Raw genomic sequence first — 25,066 nt, 5'->3', positions numbered from 1 at the left:
GGCTTGAATGGTTCAGATTATCAAGAATGAGAATAACTTTTTTTTTACCTAACAACCTCCTTATAATGGTGGCTCCTTCATGAAGGTCTGATATGTTGGCCTGTTTTGTCAAGATCCCAGAGAGAAGCTGCTTTTGTAAATTAAGTAGATCACTTTTTTCAACGGAGCTTCTAACATCCATAAGAGGGAAACTAAATTCAAATTCACGAGAGATTCTCTCATACAACGCTCTTACAATAGTTGTCTTACCAATCCCACCCATTCCCCATATCCCAATGAAGCGGACATCATCCACCCCTACACCTAAAAGCAAATTGACTGGCTGCAATCTTGAGTAAATTCCAACTAGATTTTCTGCATAGCTGAATGATGTAGGTTGCAATTTTGTCCATATAACTTCAACAATATCTCTAATGAGCTTTGATTCATACCTACAACACAGAATAGACTAAACTTATGATGTTATTGATATGATGATTTAGTTATAAAAATGTCTTTGCATTCGACTTGATTTCGTTTATATTCTTGTAATGACATTTAAATTGGTTATCTGCCTACATTATTGATTATTGTGAAAAACATAGTGAAAAGCACAGAAGTTAATTGCTGTAATTAATGTAATGGAAAGAGACAAAATTAAAGAAAAGAGTATATGCATACCATTCCTTTGAATTCCACCCGGAGAAAGTTGCCACTTCAGTTAAAGCATATCTCCACCTTCGCACTTTCTCTTTATCATCCCTAAACCTTTCTTCATGATTACTGAAGGCTTCTCTAAAACATCCTGTTTGCTTTTGTACATCAGAGGGATCAACATCATAGAAAATTGGCAACACACTTTCTCTTGCTTTCATGCATTCAAGAATTCTTACAAGCTCATCCAAGCACCATGTTGACGATGCATAATTTTGTGACAGAACAATGAGAGCAAATCTTGATTCTTCAATTGCAGCAAAAAGTTCCGGAGAAATAGCTTTACCTTTTTGAAGTTCAGGGTCATCCCTGAAAGTTATGATTCCTTGATGTTCCAATGCAGCGTATAAGTGGTCTGTAAAAGCCTTTCGAGTATCCTCGCCTCTAAAACTCAAAAAGACATCATATTTCCACTGAGGAGGTGAAGGGGGGAAAGATGCAGAGGTTCTTTGTATGCTCATTTCACTACAACAAATTTCCCCAATAGCACCCTTTTTTTTGGGACTAAAAACTCATCAGTCACCATAGGAATACTATCACACTGATATAAAAGATCAGTGAGGGTTTTTTTGTTGTCACTGTCATAAGTGGGAATGAGTACCAATTTAGTAAAAATTAAGTAAAAATATGATTATTTAATAAGACAAGCCCACTGTATCGGTGTGTATACCCACTAACACGGCGTCCAATGCATCTCTCCTCCCTATTTACCACAAAAACTAATCTCTCTCTCTCTTCAATCCTCATATTTTTGACATTGAAGTTTTTCTTCTTCTCCTCTCTCACTGTGCTGCCGTTCCGGGTTTCTTTCCTTCGATTCGTTTTATCTACTGCGGATCCACCAAATTTATCGGGGAACTAGCTGCACCGATGAAGAAGGAGTTGCAGAGGTATTAACTTTGAGTTTTTTGATTTTGTTTTGACATCTGAATACTTAGGGTAAAGTAATTGCAGAGATACTTACTTTCCCCATTTTTGATTTATAGCTTTTGGTTGTTTGACATCGTTTTGAACCTGGAAGGCTCAGATCTACAAAAGCCCCCAACTTCCCAGGTTCGATATCGCCGGATACACGACACGCGTCACCGTCCCCTTTACTTTTAAGGCCTTAAGGTGAATGATTGAGGACTATTCATAATCAGTAGCTCGCTAACATAGCCGATCTATCAATTTATGGCTTTTCTGAGTCTTATGTGGTGGGATTTTGTTAATTTCAAGTTTGGGTGTTTTATTAAGTTCTGAATTGTGAAATTTGAATCTGTTGGGGCTAGTTTAGTTTTTTGAATGCTTCTTTAGGATCAACATTGTTTGAGTTGTTTGATTTTCCCAAATTCATGATTGAAATATTAGGTTACTGATTGACTTGTCTTGATTTGGTTTATTTCAGTTCAGTAGTATCAAAATTCAAAGTTTCATTGTTATTCTACTATACTTGTGATCTTTATTGATGTGTTCTTGTATCAACCATAGTTGGTAATATTTGGTATTTCTAATACAGTAGCTCTCAGCCTCTATTGGTAATTACTTTCATGCGCGCGTACTCCTTGCTTAACATATCTGAGTCTTCTTCATCAGAGTGGGTGCACTATTGATATTAACCTTGGGCTGAGGTATCTCTTTAGTAACAAAGACATCTTCTTCATGGAGTTGAGTTCCAATGCTTCTGATGTAAGCTTGCTTTGACTTTTCATATATTTATAAAATGTTTTCTTGGAAATCTTGCATGAATTACATACCAAATTTATTTAAGGTGCTATACAAGATTAGATCCCTTTCCCTCACATATAAGGAAATTCAGGTTAGTTGATGTTCCTTGCATTGCTTTAACATTAGGAAGTGTGCTACTAGATGACATGTTATTCAGCATTGTTCATTAATTTACAAAAAAAAAAAAATGCAGATTAAATTAGACCAAGAGAGAGAATCCTCTCCTATGTGACTGGGGTACATGTATGACAAAGGAGGTGGCTTGATCAAGAACTTGGGAATTATAGCAAAATCAGGAACTTCATGTCTCTTTTGTTGTTATATTGAAGTTTACATTTGTTATCTATTTCGAATGCAATTGTTGGAAAGGTAAACATTATTCGAACCTATTGTTTGTTTATTTGTCTTTAGTTTGTATAATAGTACTGCTTTTGTGTGAGGACCTTGTTGATCTAGTTAAATTAATTAATTATAGTTTGCAGGGGTTGATGTTAAATATGAATAGATAATTGAAGCAACCTCAACTGGCTCCAGTTCAATGATTTCCAAGATTGTTCAAATGGTTAGTGAACTTACTTTTACTCATGACACAAACAATTGTTTTGAGCAACCTTTCCTTTGTGCAAAAACACCAAGTCATTGAGGATATTTATGTATCTGTGCAAGGAAAATTTCTTTCTTTTGTTTATTTTTCATGGGAGGGGGATTGCAATGCAGGAAGTTTTATGTTTGATATCTTAATCAGTTAGCATCTTTACTCATTAGAGAGTACCTGCATTTCATTTGTCAGGTTGAGGATGCTTAAGGCCATGAAGCACCAATAGAAGGGCTTACTGATTCAATAGCTGGATCTTTTGTATACAGTATAATGACTCTCAGCTACAATATTTGCTTTTTGGTATGTGGTGATTTTTCTTTCACGTAATACAAGTGTTTACAAAAATGTCATTATGGTGAACTTGAAGTTTTGGATAATTGTAAATGTCAACAGAAACAAAGGGAGGTGGAATCAGAAAGGATAGAGAAGATGCCGGAGGAACATGCAGCCGTGAACCTGCTTTCTAACTGTGCTCGAGGCTCGACATGGTAAAATATTCCATCTACTAACTTTGATTTTCCTTTTTGTCTGCAGGCCGTCAATTTCAATTTGTCTGCATGACTGTTGTTAATACTTGTAAACATGCGCAGTGCATTTGCTGTTGCATATGTGCTTAAAATGTGTCTGACATGGTTAATATGAAGCTTATTTTTAGGCAAGTAATTGAACACCACCACTTAAAGTAATGCTTTGTTGTTTTTATGCATGCAGAACATCATTGGCAGATTGATTGGCAGATATGGTATGATTGCAGAAAAGAATACATCTACCTTTGTTTTCTTTAAGGTACTAACTTCTACATATAAATATGTGTTGGGATAGTGATTTAGACTGTTGCTTGAAAGTGGCTATTAGTTGTCGATTGTTTGGTTTGGGGCTGGTATATTATTCTGAGTATCTTGTTTTGCTATCAATGTAGAGTTTTTATAATCCTCGTGTACAAGAACTCATTATTTTCCTTCTTGGCATGGACAATTTTTGTTATGTGCTATTAAGATGTTAAATTTTGGATACTGATTGAATTGAATAAATTTGCTATGTTGGTTGCTTTATATCTCAGTTTCATTCTTGTGTATGTTGCGAGTATTTTATTGAGCTTTTCATTTGTTTGACAGAAATTATAGAAAAGTTGTTGGAGGAGAGGTAGCAGATGCAACTATGGGGAGGAACATGATCGAAGAGATTTATGTTGTATTTTATTTGAAGTTGTATATGAATTGAGGAAGTATATTTTAGAATTGGGTTCTTGACCCATAGCACCAAAATAGGTTAAAATTAGCCCACTTACACCACCAAGAAAGTTTGGTTCCCACTAACCCAATTTAATAGTTAAATGACGATTTTGGGCTCTAAAAAATTAATAATTACATCTCGACCACTTTATCTCTCTCGCCGTCTCTTTCTCACATCTTTGCAAGTTCGACGAGTCTATCTCTCATCACCGATCTGGCGATCTCTCTCTACAAGGAAGACGTGGACGACTCACCACCGATCTCTTTCTCTGCAAGGATGAGGACCCCAACGCTGACGCCGACGACGAGGATCCGTCTCTCTCTCTCTGTGTGCAAGGACGTCATCGACGAGGAGGAGGATCTTAATTACAAAAACTCCGAGTCCGATCCCGACCTTCTTCCCCGCACTCATCCCTCCGTCGGCCCTTTTCCTCGTCGTTTTCCAGCACCGACGTCGTCGTCATCATCTTCGGCATCGCTGGCGTCATGTTCCACGTTTGTACTTTCTCTCTCTCACCTGTCATCTTCGATACCGGTGAATATTGACATTGCTCGGGTCGCCTTTAAGCACCAACAATCTTGACCCAAGCTTCTGGAGGCTCAAATCCAAATCCACATTTCGGTCCGAGTTGCAGAGCAGTGAGCAGACGTTGGTTTTTTTTTTTTTTTGGTTTCATTATGTGCGATGCTCTTTTTTTGTTTTGGAGCTGCATACATTTAGACTTGTCTCGATAGAAGCATTCTTGAAATCTGACAATTGAACACACCTGCACCTTTTACCATTCAATAGGTTCGATAAACTTGTAGCATGATTGCATGTCAGAGATGCTAGACCATAATTTTGATTCTTGATTGTTCATCTTTTTGCTTGAGAAGTATAGGTCTGGCGTTCATAGACTTTTCCATCCTACCATGAATTTTCTTCCTTTTTTTTTTTTTTTAACGATATATGTTTAGCCAAAACAAAAAAAGTGTGTGCTTGCATGGAGCATCCAATCTGTAAGAATTGTTGCTCTATGGAATTATTCTGTTTTGGCTTCTTTTTGGGTCGTTCGGATGTCTATTGCCCTCTAATATACGTCTATTACCCCTCTATTGGAGGGCAATAGACGGCTATTGGGGGGCAATAGACGTTTTGAATTGATGTAATCTCCTTGTTTTTTTTTTTCTGTAATCAAAATTTTATTTGTCTAAATTTAGGGAGATTAGTTCTCATTCTGGCAACTGAAAGTCCTATTGAGGGGCAATAGACGTCTATTGGGGGGCAATACATGACTGATAGTCATTTATTATGGGGCAATACATGGCTGATAGTCGTCTATTGGGGGGCAATAAACGTTTATTGCCCCTCTATTAGGTGGCAATAGATGTCTATTGGGGGCAAAAAAAACTTTCCGGTGAGATTTTCAGCAAATTCCGGTGGACGGCAGTCTGTGACAGGAATCCGGCGACCATTGACCGAAATCAGGCGAAAGTTGACCGGATTCCGGCGAAACTTGACAGGACTCCAGCGGCAGGTGACCGGTTTCCGGCAAAGTGTAATACCCCGAAAAATCCAAATTAAATTCCGTGGATTTTTATAATTGATTTCTCGGTATTAGGAGCGAGTACGAAGCTTGGAGAAGTTGTGGAACTAGTTCGAACGATTTTATTTTCGAAATCGAACGTTATTTAGGGGGGTCTCAAAAAGTGACTTTTCCTACGTACCGAATTTTAGAAAATTTCCTTCATGAAAGTTGTAGAGCTCGTCGATACGATCGCGTGCATATGTGGAACGCAATAATCGGAGTTCGTATGCCAAAGTTATGGGTATTTTCGTGTGAAGGGTATTTTGGTCATTCCATCACAACTTAATTATAAGGGGCTGATCCCATTCCCAGCCATTCTGGCAGAAACCAGAGAGAGAGAGAGAGAGAGAGAGAGAGAGAGAGAGAGAGAGAGAGAGAGAGAGAGAGAGAGAGAGAGAGAGAGAGAGAGAGAGAGAGAGAGAAAGAAAGAGAAATTCGTCCAAACCGTCGACATTTTGGAGAAACGTCAAGGTATAAAGTTATTATTTACCTCATGATCTTTGTTTTGAGTATAATTTTGCATATATATTGGAGGATTTTAGAGATTTCAAATCCGGCACTATTCATAATTTGGGGTTTACAGTTTTCTTAATTGTTGAGGTAGTTCTAGTTGTTTTCTGAACTTGGTGTAGTTGAGAAAAATGCTAGAAGGGTTGAGATGAAGCTGCTGTCAAAATTTGGTGACCATCGGAGGTGGTTGACCGTCGTTGACCGCCGTCTGACCTCCGCTTGTGGCGGCGCGTCGGACCTTTTTTTTAGTTTTCATTATCTAGGCGATGATCTACGCATCCATACGAGCGTTTTGATATATTACAAGGTTATTTTAGAAAAAGTGGATAAATAGTAGATTTACGTTTTAACGGTTTTACGTTTTATCTTCGGTTTACGATCTGTGAAGATCAGACCATCGGTTTTACTTCAAATTTTAATATGTTGATCGTATGACTGTCCCGATGACTTTGTGAGGTCACGGGCGAAGATCTAACTGTTGGATCTTCGTATAATTGTTAAATAGTGATTCGGAAGGCGATTCGTGAGAATCCGACCGTCGGATTTTCATGAAATTTAGTGGAGATGTTTATAAGGACGATTCAGGAAGATCTGACCGTTGGATCTTCGTGATAATTTTGGAGGATGATCCTAAGGGCGATCCGTGAGGATCCGACCGTTGGATCGTCTTTATTTTAGAATCTGACCATTGGATCGTCATTTAAGTTTATTTCTTGTTTCGTTTACTAAGCAAAGACCATACTTGATTAGGTACTTGACGGTTTGAGTTGACGAGCGTTTGGAATATCGTTATATTTGACTTTTTAGAAGACGCAGCTGGATTAGAGGTGAGTAAACCTCACGTGGTTCATATTACGAACCCAATAAATTTAATTACTTATTTTTTGTCGTAATTGTGTGAAAATATTTGTGGAATAAATATTTGTTTTAAATCATATGGACTTGATCAACTACGGTCCATAGGTAAGTAAAATGATTTTATTATACAAATGAATTTCACGGTTTTTATACTTGAACTAAAGTTGGTATTAGTGGTCATTCCTGAGCGGATGATTACGTATATATATATTTACGTGAAATATATATGTTAATTGGCGTGTGATTGGTATGATGAAATGATTGAGAATTGATTTGATATTATTCAAGCTATTAATCTCCCATTTAATTGTTGAATAATGAAATGTTGATCATGTGGTGTGAAAGCTATTTTATATGCCCAATTGTGAATATGCGGAAATTATTTTAAGAAGTAAAGATTTGTCTTGAAATAATACGTCTCTTTATATGGGTGTACATATACATTTATACAATCTAAAATTTATAAAGATTGTATGTTGTGAAATTGATTATGTCTGAAGAATATAATTATGAAGCCGGGTGATTACAACAACCCCGTGCTTAAGTGAATTACTGGTAAATGTGCTTCGTGGTTATGCTTCGTGGTTGTTAAGCTGTGGGCTCTAGTCCCTTCAGATAGTGCACTATTATACTCTTAGGAAGTGTGCCTACTTTGAGTATACGTACCTTAGTTGTGTCTTTGGTATGCTGCGGCTTACCCGTACTTTGGGAATAGGACGTCGGTCCCTAGTACGTGGATTTATGATTTGATACCAGTCAACTTGGTTGTCCCGTGTTTTGGGAATAGTACGTCGGTCCCTAACACGTGGATTTGTGATTTGTTACCAGTTAATCTAAAAATTCACTAAAAGGAGAAATGTACTTATGTTATTCTGATCAAATATCTATTTATGATATATTTTGAATATGTGAAGGTGTTAGTGAAATTGATCAAATATCTATCCATGATATATTTTGAATATGTGAAGGTGTTTGTGAAAAGAAAATCAAGCATGTGTTGCTTTAATGTTATTTCACATATTAATGTTGCAATATTTGTTGGTTGTGATCAAGCATGTATTACTTTAATGTTATTTCACATATTAATGCTGCAATATTTGTTGATTGTTTACTTGAGTTATAAGAATTGTAACATAATAAATCAACAGTTCTTTCTTGTTTACTCACGAGCTGTCAAAAGCTTACCGGGTTTTGTGTTGTTGCAATTCCCGGTACACTATTCAAATTGTGTAGCGGGTAATCTCACAGGTCAGGAGAATCAGGGCAGTGATCGTGCGGTTTAGAGTATTAGTATTAGATTTACAGCATTTGTTTTTGTGAGGAGAATTATACTCATTTTAGCTTTATAATTTGATTTGGTGAGAGTGTGCTGTAATAAGTAGCTTGAGGATTTGGTTTATGTAATATTAAGAGGTGTAAGGTGTGGTTGTTTCTGAGAGAAAAATTCAGAACGTTATTTGTATTGTTATTAGTCATGTTCCGGATTTGAATCCTTATTTCAGAATTCGGGGTGTGACAGTTTGGTATCTGAGCGTAAGGTGCATATTCAATGATTTGTCGATACTTTCCGAGTGATGGCCCGTCTGCAGCGGATCCCCATCGTGTGCTCTTCGGTATTGATCAAGTCATTGGTATGTAAGAGTGTTAGAAGTCATCTAGGACGTTAAGTCGTATTAGGAGTTTTGAAATACTTTCGGTGTGTTAGTATATTGGTTATTAGGTACTTGTATTGACTTATGCTATGTTTGAGTGTTGTACAAGTTTTAACCAAGTATTGCTATGCTTCCAAAGTAATGAACAAATTGGGAAGCATAACTAAGGATTGAGGTAGACCCTTAGGTAGAGGTCTAGTCTTATGTAGGAACATGATCTTTCTATGGAGACAGTTGAGGATGAGGTGTAGGCATTTGAGGTTGAGCTGCCTGTTCCACTAGTGGTTGATGTGATTAATTCTATTCTTAGGTTGAAATGGTGAAAAATGTTGAGGATTTAGGAGTAGTTGGAAAGAGAATTGATCTCACAACTCAAAGATGATAGGAGTGTGAGAGATTATGAGATAGAGTTCTCAAGACTATGGGTTTAGGAGATGAATGGATGCTAACTTTAGCAAGGTGTAAGGAATAGAGGTGCCTTATTAGCCTTAAGATTTTTCTTACTAAAGCGAAGTGTGATACTAGAGAACCTAATCCCTTGGTGTGTTGTGACAGGCTGTGCTTGATGTCTATAGTAGACTTTTGCGTGTGACTTCTTTTTGTAAAATGTTGTTCTATGTGGTATGTTGCATGATGCATTTTTCATTGCTTAACAGATGAGTCTTTTACCACTTTGTTAATGTTTGGGCAATAGAGCTAATACTTTAAGCTCCTCCTAGGAAGATGCCAATTATGAAAGATGTGTGCAGCATAATTTGCTAAGGTTTTGAAAGAGCAATGGGTGACCAAGGTTTGACCCATGGTGTCGTTGTTGGTTTGTTTTTAAAGAAAGACTACCACATTCATTCAGTCTTATTACAAGTCAGAAGTGAAATAAGGTTATTGTCCATCGAGAGTTAAAATGCAGAAAAAGAAATACAATAACTAGAAGATGAATTGTTTTTACTTCTTCCCCTTCGAATGGGAAGGCTTAGTGATCTCCTCCATGAGTTTGGTGACATGATCTTCGACCTCTTCACTGTCCTGCGAGTCACTACTGGTTGAGTCAAGATCTTCCCAAGGAACATGAGGAGCGGTGCGCGGGCGAGTGGTAGCCCTTTTGCTGGTTTCAGCCTCAGGAGGAGAGTTCTTGTGGAGTGACGCAGCAACTTCCTTGCAAGGGAACCCAGGAGGATGACACTGCATGTTATTGACCTCCTGAGCAAGCTTGTTCATTGCGGTGTGACAGCGGGTCAAAGAGAGGTTCATGTCAGAGATGTAATCGATCATACATGTGACTCGCCAATCCGTCACCATAATACCATCACGGAGAGAGGAACGCAGTGCATCAATTGAGTCTGACAAGCTTTCCAGGGTGGCCACAGGTCGAGGAGCACGAGCAGCTCGGGATGAAGAGGACTCGCTGGGATGCAGTCTGGGAGAACGACGAGGCAGAGGAGGGGGACTGCGGCTACACTCACGTATGGGACGATGGTCCCAAGGACGAGTGAGGCCAGCGCTAGCAGCCGCTTGACGACCCTCTTCTTCTAAAGAGAGAACACGGCGTTGATTGACGCCCATGCGAGCAGTAACTTTGGTTCGAACCATGATGAATGAGAAGGAAATTTGAAACTGCACTCTTAGACAAATCCTAGTAAAATCTGGAGAAGACAAAAGAAGATTTATATAGAGCACAAGATAGGGTTGAGAAAATGTGAGAATTGAAGAAGGTGATGATGAGTGTTTGAGAGAGATTGATGTTGGAAGGAATGAGGTTGATGAAATGGTGTTGGGGATTTGAGTTTATCAGATGGAAGAAGAGAATTGAGAGAGAAAGGCTAAAACTCTGGGGAAATTTTCTTTTCTTTGGTGTGAATAGTCGCTTCCTCATAATGCACCTATTTATAGAACGAGGTGAGCAGATTTCCACCGTTGGATGGACGATCTCTGAGATTCATTCTACGCGTTGGATTAAAGTCGCCCGAAAACACGGAAAAGCTGTTGGCGCGTGGAGAGCGTGTAAGGAGACCGAGAGAATCTCGAGGCGCTGTGGCAGACAGCTTTAGCCGAATGTAAATTTGACTGCCGTAAATCACGGAAGGGATAAGCCGTGCAGGTGGGCTGTACATGGGCTTGTCCTGTATCTATGCCCTTACTGTAGTTGTGGTTGGAGGCCCGTTGGGCTGAATTTCTGAAATAGTTTTGGGTGGAATTGTGGGCCGGATTTCTGCAACAGTTTTGGGAAAAATTGAGACAGTATAGTCAAGCGTGGTAGTTGAAGTAGAAATTGATGTGGCCATATTTGGTGGTTGGTTAGTATTCTGTATCAACTACAGAAAACCTTAATCGGGAGAAATCGACTTGCGAATAAATTTCGGGACGAAATTTCTTTAAGGAGGGTAGACTGTAATACCCCGAAAAATCCAAATTAAATTCCGTGGATTTTTATAATTGATTTCTCGGTATTAGGAGCGAGTACAAAGCTTGGAGAAGTTGTGGAACTAGTTCGAACGATTTTATTTTCGAAATCGAACGTTATTTAGGGGGGTCTCAAAAAGTGACTTTTCCTACGTACCGAATTTTAGAAAATTTTCTTCATGAAAGTTGTAGAGCTCGTCTATACGATCGCGTGCATATATGGAACGCAATAATCGGAGTTCGTATGCCAAAGTTATGGGTATTTTCGTGTGAAGGGTATTTTGGTCATTCCATCACAACTTAATTATAAGGGGCTGATCCCATTCCCAGCCATTCTGGCAGAAACCAGAAAGAGAGAGAGAGAGAGAGAGAGAGAAAGAGAAAGAAAGAAGGAAAGAAAGAAAGAGAATTTCGTCCAAACCGTCGACATTTTGGAGAAACGTCAAGGTATAAAGTTATTATTTACCTCATGATCTTTGTTTTGAGTATAATTTTGCATATATATTGGAGGATTTTAGAGATTTCAAATCCGGCACTATTCATAATTTGGGGTTTACAGTTTTCTTAATTGTTGAGGTAGTTCTAGTTGTTTTCTGAACTTGGTGTAGTTGAGAAAAATGCTAGAAGGGTTGAGATGAAGCTGCTGTCAAAATTTGGTGACCATCGGAGGTGGTTGACCGTCGTTGACCGCCGCGTTGACTGTCGTCTGACCTCTGCTTGTGGCAGCGCGTCGGACCTTTTTTTGAGTTTTCATTATCTAGGCGATGATCTACGCATCCATACGAGCGTTTTGATATATTACAAGGTTATTTTAGAAAAAGTGGATAAATAGTAGATTTACGTTTTAACGGTTTTACGTTTTATCTTCGGTTTACGATCTGTGAAGATCAGACCATCGGTTTTACTTCAAATTTTAATATGTTGATCGTATGACTGTCCCGATGACTTTGTGAGGTCACGGGCGAAGATCTGACGTTGGATCTTCGTATAATTGTTAAATAGTGATTCGGAAGGCGATTCGTGAGAATCCGACCGTCGGATTTTCATGAAATTTAGTGGAGATGTTTATAAGGACGATTCAGGAAGATCTGACCGTTGGATCTTCGTGATAATTTTGGAGGATGATCCTAAGGGCGATCCGTGAGGATCCGACCGTTGGATCGTCTTTATTTTAGAATCTGACCATTGGATCGTCATTTAAGTTTATTTCTTGTTTCGTTTACTAAGCAAAGACCATACTTGATTAGGTACTTGACGGTTTGAGTTGACGAGCGTTTGGAATATCGTTATATTTGACTTTTTAGAAGACGCAGCTGGATTAGAGGTGAGTAAACCTCACGTGGTTCATATTACGAACCCAATAAATTTAATTACTTTATTTTTGTCGTAATTGTGTGAAAATATTTGTGGAATAAATATTTGTTTTAAATCATATGGACTTGATCAACTACGGTCCATAGGTAAGTAAAATGATTTTATTATACAAATGAATTTCACGGTTTTTATACTTGAACTAAAGTTGGTATTAGTGGTCATTCCTGAGCAGATGATTACGTATATATATATTTACGTGAAATATATATGTTAATTGGCGTGTGATTGGTATGATGAAATGATTGAGAATTGATTTGATATTATTCAAGCTATTAATCTCCCATTTAATTGTTGAATAATGAAATGTTGATCATGTGGTGTGAAAGCTATTTTATATGCCCAATTGTGAATATGCGGAAATTATTTTAAGAAGTAAAGATTTGTCTTGAAATAATACGTCTCTTTATATGGGTGTACATATACATTTATACAATCTAAAATTTATAAAGATTGTATGTTGTGAAATTGATTATGTCTGAAGAATATAATTATGAAGCCGGGTGATTACAACAACCCCGTGCTTAAGTGAATTACTGGTAAATGTGCTTCGTGGTTATGCTTCGTGGTTGTTAAGCTGTGGGCTCTAGTCCCTTCAGATAGTGCACTATTATACTCTTAGGAAGTGTGCCTACTTTGAGTATACGTACCTTAGTTGTGTCTTTGGTATGCTGCGGCTTACCCGTACTTTGGGAATAGGACGTCGGTCCCTAGTACGTGGATTTATGATTTGATACCAGTCAACTTGGTTGTCCCGTGTTTTGGGAATAGTACGTCGGTCCCTAACACGTGGATTTGTGATTTGTTACCAGTTAATCTAAAAATTCACTAAAAGGAGAAATGTACTTATGTTATTCTGATCAAATATCTATTTATGATATATTTTGAATATGTGAAGGTGTTAGTGAAATTGATCAAATATCTATCCATGATATATTTTGAATATGTGAAGGTGTTTGTGAAAAGAAAATCAAGCATGTGTTGCTTTAATGTTATTTCACATATTAATGTTGCAATATTTGTTGGTTGTGATCAAGCATGTATTACTTTAATGTTATTTCACATATTAATGCTGCAATATTTGTTGATTGTTTACTTGAGTTATAAGAATTGTAACATAATAAATCAACAGTTCTTTCTTGTTTACTCACGAGCTGTCAAAAGCTTACCGGGTTTTGTGTTGTTGCAATTCCCGGTACACTATTCAAATTGTGCAGCGGGTAATCTCACAGGTCAGGAGAATCAGGGCAGTGATCGTGCGGTTTAGAGTATTAGTATTAGATTTACAGCATTTGTTTTTGTGAGGAGAATTATACTCATTTTAGCTTTATAATTTGATTTGGTGAGAGTGTGCTGTAATAAGTAGCTTGAGGATTTGGTTTATGTAATATTAAGAGGTGTAAGGTGTGGTTGTTTCTGAGAGAAAAATTCAGAACGTTATTTGTATTGTTATTAGTCATGTTCCGGATTTGAATCCTTATTTCAGAATTCGGGGTGTGACACAAAGTCTCCCATGGTTTCTCTCTCTTCCATTTTATCTCTCTCTCTCTCTCTAAGTAACAAAGAGGTGAGGGTAAAATGGTATTAAAAAAAATTAAAAAACAAAAAAAAAATCTTAATAGGGTATTAGGGAAGACCTCCTTAGAGTGTTTAAGGTAAGATGGAATTAAAAAAACTTAATGCGGTAAGTGGGAAAAAAATCTCTAAAAATGGTGTAAATGGACAAAATTGTTATTTTTTTTTAGAGTTTCTATTGGGACCTTTAAATCTGCTCACTTGACCTCACTCTATTTTGAATTATTAAATGACATATATAACCTACTATAAAATGACTATTAAGGACAACAATTATACCAAAAAAATATTACATTTATTTTATGTTGACTTTCCGATTCAATAATATTAGATTGTATTCCTTATTATTTTCCTTATCTATTTTCATTTTCCAATTTTACTACATACTCATTAAAGCATTCATATATATTTAATAAGAATTAAATATATAAAAGTATTAAGATCATGTGACATAAAAATGTATGATATATATGTTGAACGCATATTGGTGAGGGAAAACAAAATAATTCCTCTTATGATTTATGACCTAAATCTAAGTCAATCCATTATATTTGCTAAAAAGAAAAAAACTAAAAATATTTAAACAATTAATCATGTGGCACAAAAAATACAGAAAAAAAAATAAACATTAAAAAAACAAATGATTTTTTTTTTTGAGAATAAAAACAAATGATTGCTTCATTTTTTTAATTTTGCACAGCTAAAATAGAAATTTTAAAAAAAAAAAACATAATAGTTCATGGCATTTTCTTATTGATTAGACATTAATTTTTGAAACTCAAGTTTGATTAAGAAATGTATATTTAGTTCAGATTTATAGAGTGATTAAATCATTGAAATGACTAAATTTTTTATTTTAAAGATAATAATTTGTTTGCAAATTATATGAGTGAGGTTATTTGAGGAAGTTTAGTGAGGTTTAGTGAGCAAATTTAGTATTTGAAAATTTGATAAGAGGTGTAAAAAGCATAGAGGTCAAGTGAGTAAATTTGGAGGTTCCAATAGAAAAAGGATTGAGAAAACACACTGATACAATAACAGTGGGAGAGAAAAAGGTTATATGCTGCATTGGATTTGGGTATGTCACTGTTGTTTTAACAATGTGGATTGTCCCAATAGCACCTGCAATAGAGAAGACTGATATCTCATTAGTAGCTACATAGTGGCTAATGGCATTAGCCACTATTATCAATATGCTTTGTCCCAATAGAGACTAATTCAAATCAGTGGGGTTTGGGGAAATTTGTAGTAGTGTTTCCGATGAAACCTAATTTCCTACTCATAGAAGAGTAAGTGTCCAAGGACTATATATACGAGTGACCCCAGAAGCTTTCAACACTAGCTATTTCAAGGCTTGGAATTAACTATCATGGAAAACGTGTACTTTGTGTTTCATGGTTTCTCTTCCCCACTGCATAAAACGTAGAATGATTTCCTAGTCAATCCACTATAAACTAAAAGAGTTGTATAATTGACTATGAAGCAACAAACATTAGCTGGTTTGGTTTTTGTGGTTGATTTTTATTCCCTTGCTTTCTCTTATACGGGTATCTAAATACGTACACAGACACAAAATACTAGCTCCTTGAAAACTAGAAAGAAAATATAGTTGAGGACACGACTGGCTGGTGTCAGAATGATTCGTTGAAAGAAAGTCAAACAAATTTTTCCTTTTCTTATTTTTAGCTGAAACCCCTCGACAGAGTGAAAGACTGAAACCCCTCGACAGAGTGAAAGACAGTTAAAACATTAGCAGTAGCTGCAAATGCATATACTATTCCATAACACATCTCCATATAACCAAATGTTATGCTTAAAACTACTGAGTGCCGAAGTGTACATGTATCATATGTATGTTCCAAAACTTCATAAGAAATTCTGAATATAAACCTATGATCAATTAGGAACTGATGCCTCTTTTACAATAAATCATGAGCATAGCTGCAGTATGCTAGACAGAGAAAAAGACAGCAAAAACGATAAAAGTTGATCTTGAAACAGAGAACAGAAACATAGCAACACATGCAAGCAAATTAAAATTGTAAAAACAAACACAAAAATGGGATAGAAATCAGTTGGAGCTTAACCTGGTTCGGTGGGAACTTGAAGTTGGGATCGGATCGACTTAAAATATAGCAGTTTTCGATCAATCAATGTTCATTTCATTATTCGTTCCACTAACAAAAAAAAGATCAAGAATGAATAGAAGCAAAGTGGTGAGAAACTTGACTTTTGAGAGAGAAATAGATCTATCATATCATATGGAAGACTTTAGCAGGAATAGACCGATGATCGATGCTTCTTCTTTCGGTCGAACTGTCGCAGGTAGGTTCCAGTGGGGTTCCTCTTAATTTTAAATAGACACTATACTTTTTTTTAGTGAAGAGTTGTTGGAAAAATTGACCACAGGTTTCAAATGAGTTAAACAAATAGGGATTTGTTCCAGTGCTGTAGAGCGGAATTTTCCAATACTCATAACCTCAGAGAACTACGCGCATCAATAAATTGCTAAATTCAGACTTCCCTACATGGGGGTTTAGCTATATATAATTCTCCTTTTTTTACTCTGTTTAAATAATGGAGAAAATTAAATCCAGCTCAGTATGCATGTAAGAATAAAGGGGGAACTCTTCAATGTGCAGGATGTTTTGCCTGAGAAACACTGACTTTGACTTTGAGGACTGATAATCGAATATTCGGGGTCTTGAGCTGATCAAGCTGTTTCTTCCCACGACAAAGCAAGTACTCAATATAAAGGAAATTTTTGCGGTCTACTTGCTTAGCATCGCTTCGGAACTCATCGGATACAAATGATTTAATCTTGTGTCGGTTTTCAGGAGAGTTTGAACGAGTTGCCCGCAAGAACCCTCTGTATCCCAGAAAGCCTTGACCCACTGTCCCATTGCACGTTCTTCTTATGTTTCGCACCAGATTTGTCTTGATAAGCACTTCAAAAAGTTACTGCAATCTTTTAATTCTGTATTTTTTGCTAAAAAGGAGCACAAAATAGTATGTTTCTTAAGTTCCAAGTAAATCAAAATGTGCCACTAAATGGAAGAAAGCTCAAAAATAGTTGTTTGTAATGGTTCATAGTCCGCGGATTGGCAACTAAAAATCTAAACCTGTTGTATTGAACCATCATAACTTACCTTCTACAGAACAATACGTTTTCAATATAAACAGCAAGACATCCAAAGTAATGACTTAACTACAACTATATAAGTAGAGCAGGATTGATCATCTCTATAGACATTTCATGTTTCATTCCAACCCACTTGCGAAACAATGAACCTACATAGGAAACTTCATACCAAACCGAATCCATGAAATCAACATGCATAAACAAAAGCCAAGACCATTTTATACACGGTATAGTTGCCATTAAAGAAAGAAATGCTGACGCACTTCTCAATGGTACTCGAGCTATTCAACTTATAGAAAGTAATAATAAACTACATTACAGAAAATAGAGCTGTTAGCGATTCCAAGTCTAAATTGTTATGCACATGCATAATTGAGGAAAGTGAAGGTATCATATAAAACACTACATGAATCAAATGTGATTACAATCGAGCAAACAACTCAAGAATACATAAAACTGACTAATGCAATTCCAACGAGAAGTAATTTGAAGCTTCTATGCCATAATTTAAGCTAGAACAGAATAAACAACAATTTCCAAGCAACATCAAGTACTGACTAAGTTGTTCCATTCCAATAATTAATTAAAATTTCGATAGCAAAAAAGCTAAACTACTGCTTCTTTTGACCACTGGGAATGTGAAAAGGGACTAATGACACGTTTACTTACTTGGAATGAAAAATAATTATGAATCGGAGACAAGTGGAATGAGAGAAGAAAGGAATCGATATTGATTCCGGAGAAATGATTCCTAAACCCATCTCCCCCATTCGTAATCGAATTCCTGAGTATTCAGGAATCGATTCCTGATAAGGTGGTGGGACCTACATCCATTCCGATTCCTTCATATGTTAGTAAACGCATGAATTCTTTTACCCGGAATCATTCTGATTCCTTTATGTGTTTGTAAACGCAGGAATGTTTTTACCCCGTAATCATTCCCTTTCCTTCCAAGTAAGTAAACGTGTCCTAAAAGTCTCCAACTTCAATGTTACCAGAAATCAGAGATACATAACATTCAGAAACAAAATCAGATACAAAAAGCATAGTAATTTGGACATGTGATAAACAAAACCGAATGAAAAAGCATACCTGGAGAAGTAGCACAGCCAAAACAGAGAGAGAAAAGAGACAGTTCCCAACTGATTGGTCAGCCACGTGTTCTGGTCCTCTTATTGGGCCACAAACTGACAAAAGAGTTAGTGAAATGACGATATTAGTCCCCAAGTCCTAGCCTTTTAGGTCAACCAAGACCGCGGTGTGTTAACAGAGTTGGATCTGACTAGTAGAGCAAGGGACACTGTAACAGAGAGACAAAGAAGAAGAAGAAGTGGTTGCCGGAGTGAAGTTCAAATCTTTTTCGAAAATGGTGAAGCCTTCGTCATCGTCGTCCTCTACGAGCCAGGACGCCCTTGCCCATTTCAATTCTTTGAGATCGGCTTAATCCGCCACTCTACCGCTCTCAAGGTTTTTTCTTCTCTCTCTTTTTCTTTTCTATTAAAATTATCAAACATCTCAACCAAATTTCTCATATTGGTTTTGTTTTTGTGTTGAAATCTCAGATCATTGATCTCTATGTTGGTTTCGCGGTATCCACAGCTATCATCCAGGTAATGCATCGTCTCCATTTTCATGTTTTCAATTCGATTATTTTCATGTTTTCAATTCGATTCCATCTAATTAAGGTAATTGTTAAATTGTGGAATTGGGAAAGCCCCATTTTGATGTAATCTTAAGTAAATGGAAAAACGTTTTTATTGATCTGAGAAATAAGTTAAGTTGAGTGCTTCAATTGTCTTCTGTAATCTTTTCGAGTAACCAAGCTCTGGTTTTTCTGAACCGAGTTGTGAAAAGAAGGCTGCTTTTTATTGGAATCTTATTCAGTTCTAGATAAGGGCTTCTGGGTATGTGCATTAAGAAACTTTTGAGACCCAGTTTCAATTGTATGAGAATAATCATGATTTCTGGTAGTGACTCTGATTTTTGTTTTTATAATGAATAGTTTAAGTAACTACAGAATTCTAGCATCACAAGAATTTCTCAGTTTTCTTGAATTACAGTCTCTCAGTTAGCTTAATCCGTGAATTACAGTCTCTCTTATGTTGCTCGTCTTGGTCAGAATTTATCAGATGTGTTTTCTGTTTGATCTTTTTATCATTGAACAATGTGTTGATCTTAGTTATGGGTTGTTGTGATTGTTAACAATCTTGTCATTCGTATTGTTGTGATCTAAAGTATATCTTCATTTCTCCATGAAGTTTCATTCGTTTTACTATATTGATACAATTAAAAATGTTCTCAGCCAAAATGAAGCCTTTTTCACCAAAGCTCCCCAGCTATGTCGTGGACTGTCCGCCTCTTCCTCTCCGCCGCTTCCTTCGCAGTCGACACCTCTTGCCGCTCAAACTACGCCATCAACCACCCGCCATCACCTCATGAACTTGCTGGTGGCAGAAGAGGTACTACGAGGGGTTGAAGAAACGCGGGAAACAAGCGGAGCTGGTGGTGTTTCCGAATACCATTCACATTTTCTCTGCTGATCCCGAGTTGGAAGACCCTACCCTTGTACGTTTATTCAAAAAGTTAATGCAACTCGAACAAAATATTAACGGAGTCATTAATCATGTAATTTTTTAATTTTCAATTTTGTGCCAATTTGTTTCTCAGAATATATAAATGGCAATAAAATAAAAGAGAAATTCAAAATTTGGGATGAACTATGTATTGCTGCTCCATCGAGCCACCAGCACTCCAGCAGGCATAATTAAAGGACATAAGATGCATGTGTTCATTCGATCACACGAATTCTGGATGCATTTGTTGAGAATGTGTATAAATATAACTCCCATATTGGAAAAATATAACTTTGCTTATGAGTTTATAAGGGTTTGGGCCACTCCATCTATTGCCAATTAGTTTTGGATGTGAATCCCAGATTACTTTATCATGGTATCAGAGTGGGTTACCCACGTGTTTGATTTCAGCGATGGCCATACGTGCTCACCGTCACCCAATATAACTTGTTCACGTGTATGGCTTGAGAAATTGCCACACGTGTAGGGGCGTGTTGAGAATGTGTATAAATATAACTCCCACATTTGAAAAAATATAACTTTGCTTATGATGGTATCAGAGTGGGTTACCCACGTGTTTGGTTTCAGCGATGGCCATACGTGCTCACCATCACCCAATATAACTTGTCCACGTGTATGGCTTGAGAAATTGTCACACGTGTGGGGGCGTGTTGAAAATGTGTATAAATATAACTCCCACATTTGAAAAAATATAACTTTGCTTATGAGTTTATAAGGATTGGTTTCAGCGATGGCCATACGTGCTCACCGTCACCCAATATAACTTGTCCACGTGTATGGCTTGAGAAATTGTCACACGTGTGGGGGCGTGTTGAGAATGTGTATAAATATAACTCCCACATTTGAAAAAATATAACTTTGCTTATGAGTTTATAAGGATTGGTTTCAGCGATGGCCATACGTGCTCACCGTCACCCAATATAACTTGTCCACGTGTATGGCTTGAGAAATTGCCACACGTGTGGGGGTGTGTTGAGAATGTGTATAAATATAACTCCCACATTTGAAAAAATATAACTTTGCTTATAGGTTTATAAGGGTTTGGGTCACTCCATCCATTGCCAATTGGCTTTGGATGTGAAACCCATATTACTTTATCAGCATTAACCGTGTTTGTGGTCATGAATCTAAGGGCTTCCACCGGGTCCTGCGCCATCAAGGAGGAGTTGTGAATGAGCCTGACTTGCACTACTAGATGCTGCATCATCATCATTTTGTTGAAGCCCTCGCTTGGGATTGCTCTCCTTCAATAATGTTTGCCAAATCTCCTCCACATCTTCCTCATATATCACACGGACCCCACATTTCTTCACTTGCGGAATCTCCACTCCATGCATGTCCTCATACATGGTGAGTTTAAATGAAAATTCAAGGTGGTGGTAAATATCCTGCCACTCATGTGCATAGCAAACGCGATCACAATTCTCATAGAAGAACCAAATGTGATCTAACATAGGTTGATCCAACACATGTTGATCCTGCTTTTGCGTAGACCCCAGACTGTTACCATCCAATGATCGTCCATTGGCCGTCAATGAGTAACCAATAGTCCACCCAACCCTAGGCGGGAGTGGTCTGATGAGTCCATAAACGGCACAGACGGTGAATCCCATCCACTTGTTAGTAAACCAACCAGGATGCAGCTCTACAGTTATCGAAGACCCCACACTTTGGTGATTGTACCACTCGGGTATTTCATTTCCAGGAGCAACAAAGTCAAATCTTCTATGGTCAAATGATTTATGAAATGAATGTACAGAAGAACCGTAACGTTGAAACTTAAGGTAGCGTGTTAGCAATGAAAGTGCTATACTCCCACAACTTTCATTCTCCACCATTTTGAAACAGTTACCAAAATATCCTCCTAGTACAGAATTGCATTGTCCTCTTTGATTGGCCGATGTATCTAATGAAATGCAGTTGCTAGCGTATACCCATACATGAGATGGAAGCTCTGGTAATGTCCGAAGCTTGCTACACAAATCCAACTGAAGACTTTCAAGTCTAGGGAGCTGGCTGATGCTCTCAGGCAGTCTAACGAATTGATTTTTGCTCAACTTTAGAATTCTTAATGAGGCTAAACATCCAAAATCACTGGAGATTGCTTCGTCAAAAAGATTGCAGTCACTTAGATCCAGTTTAGCTAATGAATGCAAACTAAATAAACAAGGCAATGACAATCTTGTGGGAATGTGACTTCTTTTTCGCAATAACTCAAAGGGATTGAACATCATATTCCATGATTTAGGTGACTGTGCTTTAAATCCAGCAAGAAATAATTCTTTGAGGTTTTTCAAAAGACCAATAAAGGAGGGCACTTCTCTTATGCCACTTCCACTCACATCAAGCTTCTCCAAACAAGCAACATGACCCAGCTCACCTGGCAGGTTGTCAAGCTTTGAGCAACCAGAAAGATTGAGAACTTTGAGAGATTTTAAGCCACCTATACTGCTTGGAAGACACACAAGATGTTTGCAATCTTTCAAGTTCAGCACAGTAAGTCTTTCAAGCACTTCAATTGTTGGGTCAACCTCATACAATCTTATACAACCTTCAAGACACAGAATCTCGAGATATGGCATACCTTTAAAGTTTGGGGTTCTGACAAGATCCAGAGAGTGACTCAGATCAATGGTTTTCAAATTGTATAAAGGCTGCATTTCAAGTAAAAACCATAGGAAATATTAGCTTTCATGATATATTAAACAATTATTTAAAGCAATAAAAGAATGATATAGTATACCTCAGTTCCCATCCGGAAATGTTTAATACAACTATGACACAAGCTAAGTTCGAGCAGCTTTTGAGGGTTGAAATGTGATGGCAGAGATTTTAACGGATACCTCGTCCAATCAAGAATCAGTAAACTATTGGGAAGATATTCAAGCCCCTTAGGTAGATTCCCATTATTAATCTTCAGGTATCTCAATTTGTTCATCATTGAAAATGATTTTCGATTCACGTCCACCTTTACTTCTGAGTCGGTTGAGTCCACAAATATGCCTTCTATTGCTTCAGTTCCCTATTAACCCAATTTTACCATATCATAAAAAGCAGATTTAGCAGACTGAATTGTCATATAATGTATTAGCAAATAAGAATTTAAATTACTCTTGTACTAAATCTCTTACAGAATTATTGGTCAAGATATGTTTGATGTCTTCAAGAAGCCACAACCTACTGCACCTGCTCGGCTCGTTAGGAGATTCCCGGCGGACAATTTCCCGTCCCATTTTTTGGAGCAAATCGTGCATCCTTAGTCTTCCATGAGAAATAGTCAAGAGAGATCTTTCCATCAGGACTTTTATTCCAATAATTGCAGAAACATCGCAACTGTTTAATACTTCTGTTACTCGATCTTTGTCCTGTCCGTTAAAGAAACATGCAATGTCTAGGAATATTTTCTTCTCTTCAGAATCTAGATCATCATAACTTGTTTTAAGTATGTCGAAAATTTCCAAGTTACAAACTCTTCCCAGTTTTCTCAGTCCACTTTTCCATTCACTTAGATCTCTTCCATGAAAAAAAGAACCTAGTACTTCAAGAGCTAAAGGAAGGCCTTTAGCATAACTTATAACAGATTTTGACAAATCAAGAAAATCTTCTTCAGGGTGGTCTCTTTTGAATGCTTTCCAGCTAAAAAGCTGGAGAGAATCCTCATCATTAAATTCCTCAACTTTCAATCTTCTCTCCACTCCATGTTCAATCAACAAATGTTCATTTCTAGATGTGATGAGAACTCTACTCCCTGAACCAAACCACTCTCGGTTTCCTGCCAAATATTTTAAATGGCTTGAATGGTTCACATCATCAAGAATGAGAAGAACTTTTTTGTGACCTAACAACCTCCTTATAATGGTGGCTCCTTCATGAAGGTCTGATATGTCGACATTTTTTGACCAAATCCCAGAGAGAAGTTGCTTTTGTAAATTAAGTAGGCCACTTTTTTCGGAGGAGTTTCTAACATCGGTAAGAAGGAAACTAAATTCAAATTCACGAGCGATTTTCTCATACACCACTCTTACCATAGTTGTCTTACCAATCCCGCCCATTCCCCATATCCCAATGAAGCGGACGTCTTCCACCCCTACATCTAAAAGAAACTTGACTTGCTGCAATCTTGAGTAAATCCCAACTAGATTTTCTGCATAACTGAATGATGTAGGTTGCAATTTTGTCCATATAACTTCTACAATATCTCTGATGAGCTTTGATTCATACCTACAACAGAAAATAGACTATACTTATCAGGTTATTGATATGAAGATTTAGTCATGAAAATGTCTCTGCATTGGACTTGAAGAGACAAAAACAAAAGAGTATATGCATACCATTCCTTTGAATTCCACCCAGAGAAACTTGCCACTTCTGTTAAAGCATGTCTCCACCTTTGCACTTTCTCTTTGTCATCTCTAAACCTTTCTTCATAATTAGCAAAGGCTTCTCCAAAACTCCCTGTTTGCTTTCGTATATCAGAAGGATCAACATCGTAGAAAATTGGCAGGACAGTTTCTCCTGCTTTCATACATTCAAGAATTCTTACAAGTTCATCCAAGCACCATGTTGACGATGCATAATGTTGTGAGAGAACAATGAGAGCAAATCTTGATTCTTCAATTGCAGCAAAAAGTGCTGGAGAAATAGCTTCCCCTTTTTGAAGTTGAGGATCATCCCTGAAAGTTATGATGCCTTGATGATCTAATGCAGTGTATAAATGGTCTGTAAAAGACTTTCGAGTATCCTCACCTCTAAAACTCAAAAAGACATCATATTTCCACTGAGGAGATGAAGGGGGAAAAGATGTAGAGGTTCTTTGTACGCTCATTTCCGATATTCCTACTAGTAGAAGAGTAGGTATCCAAGGACTATATATATGAGTAACCCCAGAAGCTTTCAACACTAGCTATTTCAAGGCTTGGAATTAACTATCATGGAAAACATGTATTTGTGTTTCCTGGTTTCTTCTCTTCCCCACTGCATAAAACGTAGAATAATTTCCTAGTCAATCCACTATAAACTAAAAAAGAGTCGTATAATTGACTATGAAGCAACGAACATTAGCTGGTTTGATTTTTTGGGGTTGATTTTTATACCCTTGTTTTATCTTATACGGATATCTAAATACACTCACACAAAACACTAGCTCCTTGTAAACTAGAAAGAAAATAT

General features: G+C 37.2%; 2 protein-coding genes and 1 long non-coding RNA gene across 5 annotated transcripts in view; 1 reads left to right on the top strand and 2 right to left on the bottom strand.

The window, feature by feature from the left end:
- LOC112172254 (TMV resistance protein N) overlaps positions 1–1,169 on the bottom strand; it is a 36,870-nt gene extending 35,701 nt beyond the window's left edge. Inside the window, exon 1 of the mRNA XM_040507612.1 lies at positions 980–1,169. Within this exon, the coding sequence (XP_040363546.1) occupies positions 980–1,154 (175 nt within the window). The 5' untranslated portion in view covers positions 1,155–1,169. The remainder of the gene's footprint in view (positions 1–979) is intronic.
- Positions 1,170–18,557: 17,388 nt separating this feature from the next.
- LOC112172014 lies at positions 18,558–20,117 on the top strand. Its single transcript, XR_002925214.2, has 3 exons — positions 18,558–18,770; positions 18,866–18,913; positions 19,606–20,117. It is a non-coding gene; the product is annotated as an uncharacterized LOC112172014 (long non-coding RNA).
- Positions 20,118–20,164: 47 nt separating this feature from the next.
- The window catches only part of LOC112172005 (disease resistance protein RUN1), a 30,202-nt gene continuing 25,300 nt past the window's right edge, over positions 20,165–25,066 (bottom strand). The window contains exons 2-6 of one of the 3 annotated variants that reach the window (XM_024309164.2): positions 24,644–24,871; positions 24,229–24,570; positions 23,029–24,118; positions 22,641–22,919; positions 20,361–22,551 (exon numbers count right to left, since the gene is read on the bottom strand). In XM_024309164.2, the coding sequence (XP_024164932.1) occupies positions 21,025–22,551; positions 22,641–22,919; positions 23,029–24,118; positions 24,229–24,422 (3,090 nt within the window). In that variant the 5' untranslated portion in view covers positions 24,423–24,570; positions 24,644–24,871 and the 3' untranslated portion in view covers positions 20,361–21,024. Of the gene's footprint in view, positions 22,552–22,640; positions 22,920–23,028; positions 24,119–24,228; positions 24,872–25,066 lie in introns of all 3 variants that reach the window. The other 2 variants (XM_024309162.2, XM_040507614.1) reach the window with 2 other exon arrangements.

This window comes from Rosa chinensis, chromosome 6 (genome assembly GCF_002994745.2).
Source record: "Rosa chinensis cultivar Old Blush chromosome 6, RchiOBHm-V2, whole genome shotgun sequence".
NCBI classification, from domain to species: Eukaryota; Viridiplantae; Streptophyta; class Magnoliopsida; order Rosales; family Rosaceae; genus Rosa; species Rosa chinensis.
This window is presented reverse-complemented; position numbering and strand designations above follow the sequence as displayed.